The 17563-nt window shown below is 38.9% G+C and overlaps 2 protein-coding genes across 2 annotated transcripts; both read left to right on the top strand.

Moving 5' to 3' along the window:
* The first annotated feature begins 2979 nt into the window (after window positions 1–2979).
* Window positions 2980–6622, top strand: cav2 (caveolin 2). The gene is made up of 3 exons (XM_065291796.1): window positions 2980–3246; window positions 3576–3763; window positions 5370–6622. Exons 1-3 carry the CDS (start codon window positions 3094–3096, stop codon window positions 5518–5520), a joined length of 492 nt encoding a protein of 163 aa, XP_065147868.1. The 5' UTR covers window positions 2980–3093; the 3' UTR covers window positions 5521–6622.
* Window positions 6623–8920: 2298 nt separating this feature from the next.
* cav1 (caveolin 1) lies at window positions 8921–16985 on the top strand. The gene is made up of 3 exons (XM_065291795.2): window positions 8921–9142; window positions 10157–10324; window positions 15443–16985. Exons 1-3 carry the CDS (start codon window positions 9107–9109, stop codon window positions 15782–15784), a joined length of 546 nt encoding a protein of 181 aa, XP_065147867.1. The 5' UTR covers window positions 8921–9106; the 3' UTR covers window positions 15785–16985.
* Window positions 16986–17563: the final 578 nt, after the last annotated feature.

Raw genomic sequence — 17563 nt, 5'->3', positions numbered from 1 at the left:
TGGATATCATCCGCAGACCAACGGACAATGTGAACGGGCTAATCAGGATCTCGGCCGTACGCTCCGCTGTCTGTCGTCCCGTTATCCGAACTCATGGTGCCTACAGCTTCCCTGGGTCGAGTACTCTCATAATTCTCTCCCTGTTTCCTCGACTAATCTGTCCCCGTTTGAAGCCTCTCTCGGTTTTCAACCTCCCCTGTTCCCATCACAGGAACCCGATGCAGCGGTTCCGTCTGCTCTAGCTTTTGTCCAAAGGTGCAAACGCACTTGGAGGAGAGCTAGAACACTCTTATTACAAAGCTCCAGACGAATCAAAGCTGCGGCTGACCGTCACCGGCGACCTCCTCCTCATTATATCTGTGGACAAAAGGTTTGGCTTTCTTCCAAGGATCTGCCTCTCCGTGAGTCATCTCGTAAGCTGGCTCCGCGATTCCTTGGGCCATTCAGTATTGTCAAGGTCGTCAGTCCAGTGACAGTTAAGCTTAAGTTACCTCTCTCCCTTGGTCGGGTTCACCCTGTTTTCCATGTATCCAAGGTTAAACCTGTGATTTTTGCCTCCATTAATCCCCCCGTCTCTGCCCCCAAACCCCCCGCCCCTCTACTAGTGGATGGTACCCCTGCCTATTCGGTCAGGAAGTTACTAGATGTTCGCCGCAGGGGCAGAGGTTTTCAGTATCTTGTGGACTGGGAGGGATACGGTCCAGAGGAAAGGTGTTGGGTACCGGCTCGGGACATTCTGGATCCTGGGTTGATCGAGGATCTCCGCCGACGACAGGGTGAGTCCCCTCCCAGGCCGTCTAGTGCCGGCCTTGGGGGGGGGGGGTACTGTCAGGATTTCGGTATGATCAACTGCACTTTTGTTTGTTTACCTTTTGTCTCTCACGTGTGCACTCTCTGTCTCCTCCCTTCTCGTTATCCCTGATTGTTTTCACAGCTGTCTCGCGTTTGTCTCTCTCTATTTAATGTCCAGTTGTTTTGTTCTCCTTGCGCGTTCGTTAGTTTCCTCCGGGTGCTCGTTGCCGTGTGTTGATCGGCTCATGTTGGTCTTTGTTTTGTTTATTCCTTTTGTTTCGCCTCCAGGACTCGGCTGAGATCTGAGTGAAGCCCTCGGATCGTGTCTCCTCTCTCCTGCTCTTTCGTTTCTCGGTTGGTCTCCTCACAGCGGATTATATCCTCGTGAATGTTTACCCTCACCCGCAGTCAGCGTGTCTCGTCTTCAGACTAGAGCTGACTTCTTCGTGCTCTCTCGGTACTGTGCCATCCTGTGTACTTTGTGTCTCTCTCTTCCTTGCTCACCGGTGTGTTTTGCTTTTAGACTGGATCCGGTCGAGCGCTTTTTGGATTACTGCAACCGAGTGTCGATTGTGTTAAAGAACACCCCAAGTGGATTACCGCAAACCGAGTGTCGATTGTGTTAAAGAACACCCCAAGTGGATTACCGCAAACCGAGTGACGATTGTGTTAAAGAACCACCCGAGACCCATTGTGGATTACTGCAACCGAGTGACGATTGTGTTAAAGAACACCCCGAGACCCATCGTGGATTACTGATACCTGAGTGACTTTTGTGTTATTCTTTACCTGAGATCTGTGTGGAGTTTGCTCTGTTTCTTTACCTGCTCTCTTCTAATAAATTTTATTTGCATCAGATTCCCCAGTCTCGTTCCTCACAGTTACATCGTGTACTAAGACCGACAGAAAATTAAAGGTTCCGATATTCTAGGCAGATATGGCCAGGAACTATACTCTCATTCTGGCGTAATAATCAAGGACTTTGCTGCTGTACCAAGGTTATAAATCTTCGGGGTTTTTTTAGCTTGATGCTGATGGTCTAATCAGATTCAATGGATTATGCTAAGCTATGCTAAAAGTGGTAGAGCCAGACCCGGAGATCGGCTGAATGGATTCCAAAACAGTAAAAATCTAATGTTTACTCTAGGATAGCTGGAAAATTAGCATATTTTCAAAAAAGAAAGTGGAGTGTCCCTTTAAGTCCCTAAAATGTCCTTAAATATATCCATAAAAAACTTTTTGTTTCCAGTTACTTGATGATTTGAATTTAATGCAAATACATTTTAGGTATAGTTTATGTGTCCAAAAGGATCCTGGTAGCCTAAGCATTGTGTTTAGCGTAACTCCCATTCCAAAACACTCACATTTACAAACACACAGGGAGAGGTCTTGGCACCTTTACTTGTTGTTAGAGCTGTGTGTTTATCCATAGGGATTATGGTTTGTATTGTGTATGTTCCCGTGTGCAGAATGGCCCTTTCACTATTGACTGTTGTGCTTCTGCACTGCTGTTATGACCTGCAGCCTCTCCCACTTTTCCTCTCCACGGTTGCAACACAATGAATTTGTTGTTTGTGTGTCCATTAATTCCAGAGAAACCTCCTTCATTCTTTCTAGTTATGGACTAGACCTTTAATATGAATTATGAATATATATATATTATATAAGGCAAATGTGAGTGGTACAGAGCTCAACTGGTGCAGAGGGTTGACCGAGAATAACACAGGCAAATGATCTACCAACAGTCGTGTTTTCCTACTCCCTCAAACAAAGACTTCCTCAAAGAAGCTCTATCTGTCAATATAGACGACCATAAGATAAACATGTTTTGTGATGTTTTGAGAAAGGTTCATGTAACTTAGCTAGATTATAAGCAGCGAACACACAAATGCATGGATCACAATGCAACCACAAACACCTGCATACTTTATATAAGCTGTATATAAATAAAGCAATGCATAACTGAATAAATAAATGAATGAAACAATGAGATATTTATCTAAATATTGAATAAATGCTAATAACGATCTGTTTACATTCCTTTCATTCATTTTTTAGTTAACAATGTATGAAGATATGTAAGATACTGGGATATGTTTCTCAACCCTCCTTATCGCTGGCCCACACGGTAGGCCTATTTGTTGCAGTAGGAGTTTAAATAAGCGGCGCTCGTGTGTTTTGTCTGCGCTGTGAAACGCGCTTCCGTGGGGCGTGTGCTCGTCCTGCAATGAGCGCGCAGTGCGCGTTCCACAGGCGCAACAGAGAGCACTGCGCGCCTCTCAGCGTCTCCAAAAACAAAACATGGGACTTGAAAGGGAAAAAGCGGAGACCAGCGTTATTATGGATGAAGACGAATTCAACAAATCCATTGAACCAATACTGGGGAAACAAAAAGCGCACGTTTATTCAGCGGTACCGGACAGAGACCCTAAAAATATTAACTCACACGTAAAGGTAAGTAGGACTTGTACACACTATCTTACTGTAGTATATCACTTTTAATTATTTAATTTAAGGGATTTGAGCTGTTGTCATAAACATTAATAAACTGTAAACGTGTTTGGATTACTTTCACTTGTGTAGTGTAGGGCTATGCGAAATCTGTTCACGTGCATAGCATGCATACTTTCAGTCCAGCTTTTTGGTCTCTCTCTCTCTCTCTCTCTCTCTCTCTCTCTATCTATCTATCTATCTATCTATCTATCTATCTATCTATCTATCTATCTATCTATCTAACTCTGAGTGAGTAAATTGAGATACTGATTATATATTTGACTTCACAGGTTGGCTTTGAAGACATCATCGCAGAGCCCATCTCTACCCACAGCTTTGATAAAGTGTGGATTGGCAGTCATGCTGTGTTCGAGCTGGTGAAATATGTTGTCTACCTGTTCCTCACCACGATTTTGGCCATTCCCATGGCATTTGTTGCAGGGATTGTTTTCGGGATCCTCAGCTGCATACATATTTGGTATGAAAAGTCTTTTTGTTGGTGAAGCCGTTGGCACCGTGTAAAGTTTTCCACAGTCCAATTGCAGAATATTTGTCTTGGCCACTTCCCATCTAGATAAAAACGGGCACTGAAAAACACTGCAAATAGAAGTTTCTTTTTTATTTTATTATTATTCTTTATTCAGACTACTTGCAGTTATATATTGTAGTTTACAAATGCACAAGCGCACAAAGATATTTGCACAGTAGTGTAATGTGGAATTTCACTAATGGTGGAAAACGTTGCGTTGTTAGCATGCAAGTGAGGAGTTTTCTGTGACCCCTTTGAATTTTGACACATGCAGGCAGAAACTTGGCAGAACGTACTGGTCGACCCTTGTTTGTGCTGTGTTTTAGGTCAGAAGCTCTTTCATGGTCGATGTCCATGAGCTAAACGCGGCTTATTAGCACACGCGGGTGTTACGACCCTTAACAAGCGTGACCCTATTAGCTTAGGAGTTTTGACAAATTACTCAGATAGAAGTAATAGCTCAAAGGGGTATCAAAATAAATCAATGCTATCTTCCAAAACGTATACACTCACTTAAAGGATTATAAGGAACACCATGCTAATACTGTGTTTGACCCCCTTTCGCCTTCAGCACTGCCTTAATTCTACCTGGCACTGATTCAACAAGGTGCTGAAAGCATTCTTTAGAAATGTTGGCCAATATTAATAGGATAGCATGTTGCAGTTGATGGAGATTTGTGGGATGCACATCCAGGGCACGAAGCTCCTGTTCCACCACATCCCAAAGATGCTCTATTGGGTTGAGATCTGGTGACTGTGGGGGCCATTTTAGTACAGTGAACTCATTGTCATGTTCAAGAAACCAATTTAAAATGATTCATGGTGCATCATTGTGCATTATCCTGCTGGAAGTAGCCATCAGAGGATGGGTACATGGTGGTCATAAAGTGATGGACATGGTCAGAAACAATGCTCAGGTAGGCCGTGGCATTTAAATGATGCCAAATTGGCACTAAGGGGCCTAAGGTGGAGTTCAGGAGATTGTCTTGACCAGGACCACACCCCTAAATGCATTGATGCAAAGGCCATGTGATTGGTTGATTAGATAATTGCATTAATGAGAAATTGAACAGGTGTTCCTAATAATCCTTTAGGTGAGTGTATAATCACTTTCTCAAGGCACATTTCAACAGAGATAGATAGATAGATAGATAGATAGATAGATAGATAGATAGATAGATAGATAGATAGATAGATAGATAGATAGATAGATAGATAGATGAAAACAGTATCGTGCCCCTTTAATTGGCACCACTTAGTACACCTTAGCAATAACTAATAACACATCTTACGTGGTATCTCACCTATTTTTCATCCTTTACGGGCGAGTCACGCTTACTGACAGCTCTATCATATGTGCAGCCCAGAATGTCAACAACTTCAAAGATGATGATTTAGGGGAAGTGTCTGCGAAAAGCTTTTCAATCTTTCCAAACACTACAGGGAATATTTTTTCACCAGAACAAAGACAGGATCAAATTCACCTTAATAGGATCTTTAAATAAATCCTGTGTATTAACAGCACACGTGATGATGAGCTGTCTTCTGTTTGCAGGGTGGTGATACCGGTGGTCCATGGCTGCATGATGACTCTGCCTCCCATTCAGGTGATCTGGACCAGTTTGGTGGACACGTTCATACGACCTCTCTACTTCAGCATTGGGAGGTGCTTGTCGTCCATCAACATCAAGACTTTGCAAAACTAAGATGTTTTCTGTAAGCTCCACATTGAAGTGTTTCAGCTCTTCTGCTGGATGATGTACAAGTCCAGACTATCTCACCCGATACTGTTGCAAATCTTTCGATCGGGTTTATTACCTTGTTAGACCTCATTATTGAAGGTTATCTCCTGAAGGATCATTTATCCTTGCCATTCCAAAACACAGAAATGGGGAACAAAAATCCTGTATTTTATTACACAACTGCAATAATCATTCCAGACTTTTTTAAAGGGTGGTGTCAGTGTGAACATGCTTTTTTGGAGTAAGCTTTTGTATTATAAGACTTAAAGGGACGGTTTACACAAAATGTAAGTTTTGTCATCATTTACATCTTGTTCTGTGGAGTACAAAGACAATTTGGGACTGAAAGCCTTAGTCACTATTCATTTGCAATACACTGATAATAAAGTATTGAAAGCATAAGGGTGTGACGAAAGATGATGATGATGACAGAGTTTTCATTTTTGGGTCAACTATCCCTTTAAGATGCTCTGATTGATGCACAGTCTCAATATGCATAATGTGATACGGCAATATAGGATTATGATGTGTTTGTAAAGAAGTAAAAAGAAAGAATAATATAAAAAATGATGGAACTACTTCCAATAGGGAAGTAGTGATTTATTGAGGGTAATAATATTTATATATTTACAGATGAAAGGTTTTTATACAACAAGACTGAATAAGATGCTGTTATGTTTAAATTATATAAATCTGACAGCATTTTAGTGCACAGACTATATTTATAATTGTCAGGTACATGCCTGTTAAAGAGCATTCTGTACAAATATACATTAACACTGTTTTAACACTGATTTCTTTATATGATGATGCATGTATTATTCAAAATGGCGATTAATTTGCCTTGCAAAGCTGCGTTTAACGTGCTGTTTGCCATGGATTGTGCTTTGTTAGTGGCTCCACGGGCTAAATGGAATATTTGACTGTGCAGTGGAACATAAGAGGCTCAGGTGCCATATCCTCGCCCCTTTTAAATGATGTCATATGGCAAGCATGCTGAACACAACTCAGTTTAAATAAGTATAAAGAGCTACATGCACCAAATAAATAAAATCTTAAAGTTGAAGATGTGTTTTTTTTTCCTTTATATAAATGATAGACTTTGGGTTTCGCTTTGATCTTACATCATACAGAGTTCACAGTGGAGTGAGCAAACCTGAGATGATTTAGTGCTTTGTTCCAGGAGAAATGCTCCAGGTGAAATTTTCAGCTCGGCAGGTTGGCCTGAAAGTGTATATCTGCACAAAAATCTTGCAAAGCAGGACCTTGGGAAGGTTTTGGCTGTAGATCTGCATTCTCTTTATCTCTCAGCTGATTTTTTGGTGTAATGTCTCATTAACCATATTGATTTTGTGCTATGTTTTGCACAAATATAATTGTGCATATGATGACTATAGATGTAGATGTTTGTGACCCTGTCTGTAAATCCTGGTTAAAGTCTTATAATCTAATGAAGAGATTTGGAGCATGAACGTTTTATTGATTTCTCATTGATTTGTCATGATCTAACTCAGTGAATATTAAAGGCACCAAGGTTATATTTTCACAGAATGTTCTTTACATTATTTAGGGTGATATTATGAAAAACAAAAAACTTTAAAATTGACTTTAGCTGGGTTTTCACATTTATATGCTCTTTATAAAACCTGCATGTTCACCTTTGGCCACAATCATGGCCGTCTTTGTTTGCATATTTTGCATCGCCTCTCATATTTCTCATTATGCAGCGCCTGACCTTAGTTAACTCCTGTAAAAGAAAAATAAATGATATACAGTATAAGCACTTAAATAACAAGTTAAACAAAGGTGTAATAAATCATCAATAACAAGTAAATCAAAGTAAAAAAATAAAATATGAATAACACAAACTATAAGCTTGTATATTTGATGTTGTTGAAAACATTTTAAACTACTGTAAAGTGTTTTGCCTTAAGGTAGATTTTGGAATGCAAACTCACTTTACCGCATAGTGCACGTTTCAGGTATATACATACAGTATATAATCAGATTAGCTTTATTCCAAACCGTATACCATTGTATAAAGTATGGATGCTTAACGATTAATCGCGATTAATCGTTAGCAGAATAAAAGTTTTTGTTTACATCATATATGTGTGTGAACTGTGTATAATAACTTTGTATAAATAAATGTACACACATGCATGTATGTTTTAGAAATGTTTACATGTGTATATACGTTTGTTTATTTATGTATAATTTATAAATATAAATACTTAATATATACATTTTTTTTTCTTAAAATTAAACATGAATGTGTTCATATTTATATATATATATACATATTTATTATACACAGTTTACACATGTGATGTAAACAAAAACTTTTATTCTGCTAACGATTAATCGTGATTAATTGTTTAGCATCCCTAGCGCTGTTACAATGATTAAATAATCACCTCATCGCAAGTGTTTGACCTAATCGCGATGATTTCAGATCACCGCAATGATTGCTCATCTCTTTAAAAAACACAAGGGGGAGCTGCAGAGCCTTTATAAATGAGAACATGATGGCGCTCCTTAACTGACAGTGTAACGCAATACATTGCAAAGCAATTCAATACAGTTGAAAAAACAGCAATTTCAAATTTAGGGAAGTGAAGGATGCTATTCTTAAGGATCTGTAAGGAATTGATATTTTTGTAGGCATAGACATAAAACAAAGATTTAATTTAAATAATCACAACAATGTGTGAAAATTACTTCATGACCAAACAAAAAAAGTGTATGAATTAAATGTCAAAGTAATTAAACAGAAAATTAATTAAGTCCTAAATGTAATGGGGATTTTTAAATGGATCAAATAGTGAAGGGAAAGCAGTCAACAAGTTTCCCACACTCTTATATTAAAGGTACTCACTGGGACAGTACCCTTTTAAAGGGTCCTTATGTACGATTTAGGTACATTTGGTACAAATATGCACTTTTGAGGTACTACTATGCACACTTTAGGTACACAGATGTATTTCTTAAAAAGGGTACCGCCCGAGTAACAGCTTTTGTGCCACTATTGCTGGTTGCACTTGAATGAAAGGGTGCATATTATTTGCTTACTACCGTGGGTCTTATTCTTCCATTGTGTTATTTCCTACTATTTTATCAATTGGCAAACAGCATTAAACAGTACTTTAGGTGTGTCCAGACTTTTGGGTAGTGCACATGGAATTTAAGGGATTGTTTGCTACACTCGGTGTCCAATTAAAACTCCCATGTGGGAAAAATCACGTCAAAAATCTCCACCACTAATAAGTCGTGTTTTTTGAGTGACAGACTAATGGAGGGTTTCAGGCTCATTCATTAAACACACACTGCTCATGAGTGACTGAGAAACTCCCACCCTGTGCAACGAGAGGATTCAGAGCAGATAAAATACCGTTCAATAAATAATTTACCCTATGATGGGAGTCTAAACGTAAAGAGCCAGTGTGGTAGTGTTGGTCGATGTCGTTTCAACTCCCCACGCCTCCCTCAGTTTCCTCTGTAAGTGATTGTCTTGTTTCCACACACTGATCTGAATGCACTTCAGGACAGCATGACTAGCGGATACAAGGACGGGACACCTGAAGAGGTAAGAATCACTTAAATATTAGCTTTGTTACCTATTTGGGGGGCAGTTGTGTCTCTTAATCGATGTTTTATTGTGTTTTAGCTGGTTTGTTTAATCACTTTCCGGGGTGTATCTGGATTTAAAGGCGGCGTGTTGGCACCATGGTCCACTATTGGCTATTTTTCGCGCATGGTGGCCAAATTTGCCGTCTTATCTTTTCTGGCACACACTTGCGAACATTCTTTCTGTACGTGTCACGCTCAACTGGTAACAACTGTGAAATATTACCCCTGCTTACTCGTTTATTATATAAAGATACATTTTAACATATGTATGCTAATACTGCATGGAACGATAATATTAAAATCTGTTTTTATGATTTGATTACATATACGCAACCGTGCGTAAAGGTACGTGCGCCTGCGCCCAAAAGCACGTTCACGGGGCGCGTATAGGTAGACTACTCCTTACCTCAGGAAAATTAACCACGGTTTAACTACAATTTTAAACATATTAAGTATAGTTTTGGGGATTTATTTGCAGTTTAATCATAGGCAAAACTTCACTACTAATTTAACCATGGCTTTTGCAGTTAAACAGGTAACATAAACTGTAAATGCGCCAAAACATGGTTACTTCACTTTGACTATAATATCAGGTACGTCTATGCATTTGGAAGACGCTTTCATCCAAGTTGTACATTTTTATGTGCGTCTCCTGGAAATAACAATTATTAAACTATAATTCATTTCTGAAACTCGTCCTAAAGCGTAGTTATTCTTAACTACAATTGTAATTAATGTATTTTAATTTGATATATTTTCTGTTTTGCAATACGAGCGCGTTTAACGCTCGTGCGCACAATGTTAAATGTCGCCCCCGTGCGGCAACATGGCTCACGCGCTGCAGAGGGGTGTGGTGCTTCATTTCAATCCGTTTAAAAGCGTCCCGTGCCAGGGCGGTGTACTGAGTTGCGCCCCAGTCTCCCCTCCAAGCTCATGAACTTTTCATTTTCTGTTTTCTTTGGAACCACAGGAATACACGCACTCACCTTTTATCAGGAAACAGGGCAACATTTACAAACCAAATAATAAAGAAATGGATAACGACAGCATCAACGAAAAGACTCTACATGATGTCCACACTAAAGAGATTGACCTGGTCAACCGGGACCCGAAGCATTTAAATGACGATGTGATTAAGGTACGGCAGTTTTGTTACACTTTTTATGCTTCTTGCATTTTTTCCTTATTTTTTAAACAGATAAAATGTAAAAAAAAAAAAAGTATAATAAATGCTATGCATAAATGATATGCATTGAATAATACAATAATAAGTAAGTTAGTAACTTTTTATAGCTTGTGTTTAATATAGCATAAGTGTTGCGTATTTATACAAATGGAAACATCTGGCATGCAATGCCCTTTGTTACCGTGGCATTGGAAACAATTATTGCAGCTGTCTCTGAAATGTGAAATGTTTGGGCTGTGGCATGGGTTTGTGAAATCTGCGCAGCTCTGCTTGCTACTGTGTTAACTCCCATGCAGTGAAGAGCTGTTTTTTATAGGGGAAATATTAAGACCTTCCTGTTTTTGAGAATCCTGTACACTTAACAATCTTAACAAACAAAAAAAATTTCCTGGGCGTGGGGTAATTCCCTGCATAGCAACTTTCCTATAAAGTTCATTGGCCCACATGGATTCAGCTGCTTGCTATGGTGATTTGATGACTGTACAATAAACAGCACCAAACCCCCTACACGCATCTCCACCCTGTTCCCACCCCTGCTGCGTTATTCTCCCTTTCATTTCATCCCACCACAATATGATACTGACTCACTTCCCCGAGGATACGTGGATATGAATAGTTCTTATGATTTGACCGAAAATGAAATCCAGAGCATTTTTTCGATTTATGTTCTGATGTTTGCTAAGGATTATGGGATTGAAGTCACAAGGGATTTCGAAGTTATTTTAGGCAAAACAGACATGCACATGCTTCTTTGATTTTGTCCTTAAAAGGGGTTAAGCCCATTGTCCCGCAGTGGTCCTGCGTAGGAGAGCGTAGAAGGGAATTCCCTTCTCCGTTTCACTCTCCGCGCACGGGGCGTTCCTCCAGCGAGACGTCCAGACCGTGATGCACACATGGTCCAAGTGCACTCCCACAGATATCCACATCAAAGATCCTTGTGTGCAGAAACACATGCCTAGCTTTCCCTCGGAACAGAACATTTTCCTCTCGTAAAAATGCGTTCTTTTAATAGCACACTGGAGCGGAGGACCACTTTGTAATTTTGGCAGTGCATAGTCTGTGGTCAAACCATACAAAGACTGCACTTATGACATTACACGTATCTCTTACAATAATTTACTATGGTTTTTTGTTGTAGTAAAAGTGTAGTAACCATGTTTTTAGCATATTAATAAAAAAAACATTGTTGAAGAGTTATTGTAGAAAAACCATGGTTGAATTGTGATACTTTAGTACTACGGTAACATTGTTTTTTTAGGTTTTATTTGTAGTACATTCTCTTAAAGGGGTAGTTCACCCAAAAATAAACATTTTCTCATGTTGTTACAAACCTGTATAAATGTCTTTGTTCTGATGAAAACGAAGGGCCAATCCGTTTCCATTCGACTTAGTAGGAAAAAATTATACTGTGGAAGTGAATGGGGCTCACGAAGGGTTTGGTTTGAAACATTCCTCAAAATATCTTCCTTCGTGTTCATCAAAAGAAAGAAATTTATACAGGTTTGCAACAACACGAGAGTGATTAAATGATGAATTTTCATTTTTGGGTGAACTATCCCTTTAAGGAAGTATATACTTGTATTACATTTATACATTAAGGGTGTTGAAGTGTTTCCTTGACTTGACAAACATAGGAAAACTTCTGCGGCCAATAGAATTACGGTAATGAGGCATTGGTGGGTTTGTAGTCACTGCACATTGCATTTAGAAATGAGTCATGGGTTGTTGCCATGGCGATGGAGGATTATTTTCGGACAAATAAACAGTAGTAGTTGTTTTTATGCGAATGGTGTACATCCACAATGATGCCATTGTTTTATCCCCACTGTTTAGTTGATGTACTGTATTTTGATGGTTTATCACTTTATTATGGATTTACGGAATACAAGTTGATACTTCCATCTTTATAGTCTGTTCCTTTAGCACAGTTTGTATCGTATTAGGTTAGCAATGCAAAGGTCATGGGTTTGATCCTCAGGGAAGTACTTTATAATAATAAAATATGTGTCGCTTTGCATTAAAGCATCTGCCACATACATAACATAAATGGTAAGTGAAGTCAGTTTATTTTACCTTTGTTGGAGTTGTGATATTTCCGTAATGGAAACTATGCATCCAGCCAATCGGTATATAGTTGAGATTAATGAATGGACAGACTTTATATACGAGTGTATAATTTGGAGTTTCTGTGCCAACTTCAACCATGATGGTTTGAAATCCTTGAGCAAGTTGTAATCTATTAAATTACTGTTATGAAACGTCTTCATTTGACTTTAAAACACACATTTCAGTACTGTAAGAACGCTCACTTACGTTATATTGTGTGGATACAAAACTAGCAGACATGCTCACTCAAAAACAAGCTGTTATATAAATATTAGCCTTATCTGGCCTCTTACAAATGACTGTCAAGGACATTGAAGAGTGTTTGTGTGTGCTTTTCATTGCGTAGTCAGCACAGTTTAAATAAACACATCAGAAGCAGGTGTACCATAGGACAGATACAATCTGTGAGGTCTGCCATCATTGTAAAGACCTGAACTAATCTTGCAAAATGGAATGGGTTTTGTATATAGAGGTCTTCTCTAAATGTTAGTGTTGGGTGACAGGCGCATATCAGATTTAAGTATGATGCAGAAGGTTTGAGCGTTTTGAGGTGACTGTGTGTGAACCAGGCCGTACCAGTCTGAGTGAACCGGTGCAGAGTACTGTACAATGTAAAGCTGTCGGTGAGGAATGTACTGTAGATATGAAGGGGTGGAGGAGAAATAGTTGTGGTTCTGGTAATGTCAGCTGCTGGATGAAGGAAAGTGCACTGTGAATGAATAGCGTGAAGGATGGATTTAGTTAAAAGTGCATAATTTACAAAATGCCAATACAAAGTGATATTAATTCCTAATGCATATTGTATCCAATTGAAGGCACATACATCACTTAAAGGGATAGTTCACCCAAAAATGAATGAATTTTGTCATCATTAACTCACCTTTAAGTTGTTACAAACCTGTTTACATTTTTTTGTTCTGCTGAACACAAAGGAAGAGCAGGAAACTGGAGCACCGTTGACTTCCATATAAGAAAGAAAAATACTATGGAAGTCAATGGTGCTCCAAACAATGCTCAAAATATCTTTCTTTGTGTTTAGCAGAACAAAGAAATTTATACAGATCTGTAACAACTTCAGGGTGAGTAAATTATGACAGAATTTTCATTTTTGAATGAACTATTCCTGTAATGCTGCGTTCACACCAAACGCGAATAGAGCGTCAAATTCGCGTCTACCGCGTCTAGTCTCCCGCTTGAACATTTTGAATGCATTTGCACGTCTAGAGCAAAATAGATGCACATAAAAAGCAAGTGTTTGAAGCTAAATTGATGTGCGTCCGAAATGCTCCGTCCGAAATTCCTGTAATGCTGCGTTCACATCAAACGCGAATAGAGCGTCAAATTTGCATATACTGCGTCTTGTTTGCCGCTTGAACAGTTTGAATGCATTCGCACGTCTAGAGCAAAATAGACACACGTTAAAAGCAAGTGTTTGAAGTGAAATTGATGTGCATCCGAAAATCTGCTTCTTGTGGGAGGGGCAAGTGCTAGGAGGTTGTCTGTTTGCAAGATTGGGCTGATGTTGATTGAGCATTCATCGAGGTTATCACTTCGTATTTGCTCTGGAGAGCAGAACAGCAGCGTAGGGGTCAGCGTCGCCTTGGGTCCACCAGACCCTCCGAAGGCGTTCCCAGTTCCCAGGCTGCGCCTAGATAATAATAATAATAATTAGTTACATTTATATAGCGCTTTTCCAGTGCTCAAAGCGCTTTACATATGAATGGGGGAATCTCCTCAACCACCACCAATGTGACTTCGGCCTGTCTCGCGCCCAATTTTATTCCTGTCTATATAGAAATATAAACTCGTGTCATATAACTCTGGGTGACTGCTCACAATATCAGTCGTTCCTACATGTTAAATGAGTGACTCCGGGCTGGCCTACCGCCACAGCAGCAAGCAGGCTCCTGATTGGTTAACACGGGCATCAGACGCAAATTCACATCTAACGCGTTAATGCACAAAAAGCACCATTCTAGACGCGCGAATGAGGCAAATTCGTGTCTACCACGTGTGCTAAAAGCCTCATTCGCGCCGCGAGACCTTCAGACGCGCGTAAACGCATCTTACTTTGACTTAACATTGAAATCATTCACGCCAGACGCTCTATTCGCGTTTGCTGTGAACGCAGCATTAAGATGTTGCTCTTTAAAAAATGATCAAGGTCCCATGTATTACCTTGACACCTGTTGCACAATATATTGAAATTATTGAAATGTTGCAAATGTGCATATCGCAATAGTTTGCAATAAGTGACTGATTTCAGTAGTTCAGTAGGTTATGTATAGTTTAAGAAAAGAGACTTGAATGTTAGTGCTTGATGATGATTGATTTTTCAAACGTATTGTTGTACATATCTATCACATTTGTCTTCAATATCGTACACTTTAATGCTCAGTAAGCAAAGTTTTTAGCAATTTCCAACAGTGCATATACACATTTGTAAATTTACAGTATTAAAAATATTTAAAAAATACAGTACAGTAACATAAATGTTTATTTCATGGCCAGAAAGAGAAATGAAAATGGTTAGGTAAATCAAAATGATGATTTTTTTGGTATTAGGACTAACATTCACAAGCATTCAAAATGATAGTTTACCCAACAGTAAAAAATAAATAAAAATATTAATAATAATTTCCTCATCCTCATGTTGTTTTAAACCTGTATGTGTTTCTTTATTCTGTTGAACACAATATAAGATATTTTGATCAATGATGTTAACTGCACAGTTGACGGCACCTATTGACTTCCATAGTATGATAAACAAATACTATGGAAGTCAATGGGTACCATCGACTGTGTCATTACCATCATTTACCAAAATATCTCATATTCAACAGAATAAAGAAACTCATACAGGTTCAGAACAACATGAGGGTGAAAAAATTATGATTTTTTTGTTAATAATAGAGTAACAAATGATACAATTCTGAGTGTAACCCTGAATTTTTTTGCCTCCAGGTGGACTTTGAGGATGTGATCGCAGAACCTCCCGGCACCTACAGCTTTGACGGCATATGGAAAGCCAGCTTCACAACCTTCACAGTAACCAAATACTGGTGCTACAGGCTGCTGACGGCCCTGGTCGGCATCCCGCTCGCTCTCGTATGGGGCATCTTCTTTGCCATCCTCTCCTTCATCCACATCTGGGCTGTGGTGCCGTGCGTGAGAAGCTACTTTATTGAGATCCACTGCATCAGTCGAGTCTACTCCATCTGTGTGCACACCTTCTGCGACCCGCTATTCGAAGCCATGGGGAAATGCTTCAGCAGCGTCCGGATCACCACCACAAAAGTGGTGTAGGCCGGAACTGGGAACGGTTGGCGACCAGTGGGATCGGGTGGGATGGGGCAATGGAAAACAATGTCCAACACAGGGATATGAAGCTTAGAAAAATCCTTTTTAAGGGTGATACAAAAGGTGCGGTTGTTGAGGGCTCGCACTGTATTTTGGTGGTCATTAGATTATATAATCCTCTCTGCTTGTGTTCAGTGAGTCTTTGATATTTGTTTTGGATCCCTTTGGACATAAGATCTGTTGCCCGATAATTTTGTAATTCGCCTTTTTGGTTTACCATTATAGGAACACCGCCTGACTTGGGACAAGGCTGTGAATTTGATTTCTGTGTTCTCTTTTTTTGACTTATGCATCCACTTCGTTGGTTCATAATAGTTTTTGTTTAATAGTTTAACTACGTTCAAACTAGATGTGTATGGTCACCCTTATTTGTGGTCATCATATGGGGTGCAATCCAAAGTATTTTGTTTTTGGGAGAGGGGTTGGGGTTATTTCGAAGAAAACGTAGGCATGACATCAAGACTGCCCATCACACTGCATGTTGCCACTGAATTTGTTGGTTGGGGTAACAGAGGTGCCCTCGCTGAACCCTTTGTCATATTAACAAAGAGACTGTTCCTGACTCTGTGACACATAATGCTTCAAAGTAGTTGTCATGGCAACAACTTTATGAGTGGCAGGGTGTACAACATCCATGCAAACTTTTTTTTTTATAAAAGCACATTATCACAGCTTTTACATAAACACATATTTGCCATCTTTGAAGATGAAGTACTTTTTTTGGAAATAATTATTTTTTTGCATTATGAAGTGACATCATTTGGTTTTGCATTTTATCCTTGCAAATGTAAGCAAACCTTTCTGCATTTCTCTGTGTTCACAGCTGGACACAAATACACACACTTACACACACACTGGCAAAGACTGGCAGCACACAAAATTTTCCAGCCCCATATGCTGCTGCAAAAGTAAAGTGGGGTATAGTATTTTGTACTGACATTAAGCTTACTTTTAAGTCACCTTTTTATCTAGTTGCTTTGACTTAATCACCTGCTTGTCTATCTGCTGTCTTGGTAGTTATTGCAATGCCTGATTCTGCCTCGGTAGATGAGATCATATTTTTATATGAAAAATTGAAATTCTTTTCCCTTGCTTTTATTGTAAAAATCACATAATGCCGTGCACATTAAAGAAAATTTAATATAAATCAGGTTGGTTTTTATTTGTCTGTATGATTTAACAGCTTTATTTGTCATCATAATTCCATTCAGCGAAGTGGCTGAAAATTAAAAACATATGAAAAATCTTGGATGCTTCAATAACTCATTGATATGCCCTGAAATGCATAGCTTTGTTTTATACTATGACATTGTTTCCACTGAAACAGATAGTTAGGACAGGACATCTTGAGGGGCTCCTCCCCCTTTAAGAAAAAGCAAATACCATTATGTTTATGAGAAGCAGAAGGCCAGAATGATGTCATAAATGAGAGATTAAAAGTTTTAAATCCTTATATCAACACTGTAAAAAAATATTTGCTACCTTAAATTTTTTTGTTAAAAGATTTACAAGTCATTTCAACTTACTATTATTTATCTTAGTTGAGTTTTTTTTAAACTACAGATGAGTTGTTATAACTTATAAAATCAAGACTACTCATAGCAACTCATCTCTTGTCAAGAAAAATAATGTAAGTTAACATGACTTGTAAATCTTAGTTCTAATCTAAAATCTAATAAAAAAAATTTAAGGCAGCACATTTTTACAGTGTATGCAATGTGAATT

This window comes from Paramisgurnus dabryanus, chromosome 23 (genome assembly GCF_030506205.2).
Source record: "Paramisgurnus dabryanus chromosome 23, PD_genome_1.1, whole genome shotgun sequence".
Taxonomy (NCBI): domain Eukaryota; kingdom Metazoa; phylum Chordata; class Actinopteri; order Cypriniformes; family Cobitidae; genus Paramisgurnus; species Paramisgurnus dabryanus.
The sequence above is the reverse complement of the archived record's forward strand: the minus strand, read 5'-3'. Positions and strand labels throughout refer to the sequence as shown.

Excerpts from the sequence above, each read along its gene's own strand:
- cav2 (XM_065291796.1), top strand. The coding sequence starts at position 3,094 with ATGGGACTTGAAAGGGAAAAAGCGGAGACCAGCGTTATTATGGATGAA. Across the intron at positions 3,247-3,575 it reads ATATTAACTCACACGTAAAG|GTTGGCTTTGAAGACATCAT; the intron begins GTAAGTAGGACT and ends TTGACTTCACAG. Across the intron at positions 3,764-5,369 it reads CTCAGCTGCATACATATTTG|GGTGGTGATACCGGTGGTCC; the intron begins GTATGAAAAGTC and ends TTCTGTTTGCAG.
- cav1 (XM_065291795.2), top strand. The coding sequence starts at position 9,107 with ATGACTAGCGGATACAAGGACGGGACACCTGAAGAG. Across the intron at positions 9,143-10,156 it reads AGGACGGGACACCTGAAGAG|GAATACACGCACTCACCTTT; the intron begins GTAAGAATCACT and ends TTGGAACCACAG. Across the intron at positions 10,325-15,442 it reads TAAATGACGATGTGATTAAG|GTGGACTTTGAGGATGTGAT; the intron begins GTACGGCAGTTT and ends TTTTGCCTCCAG.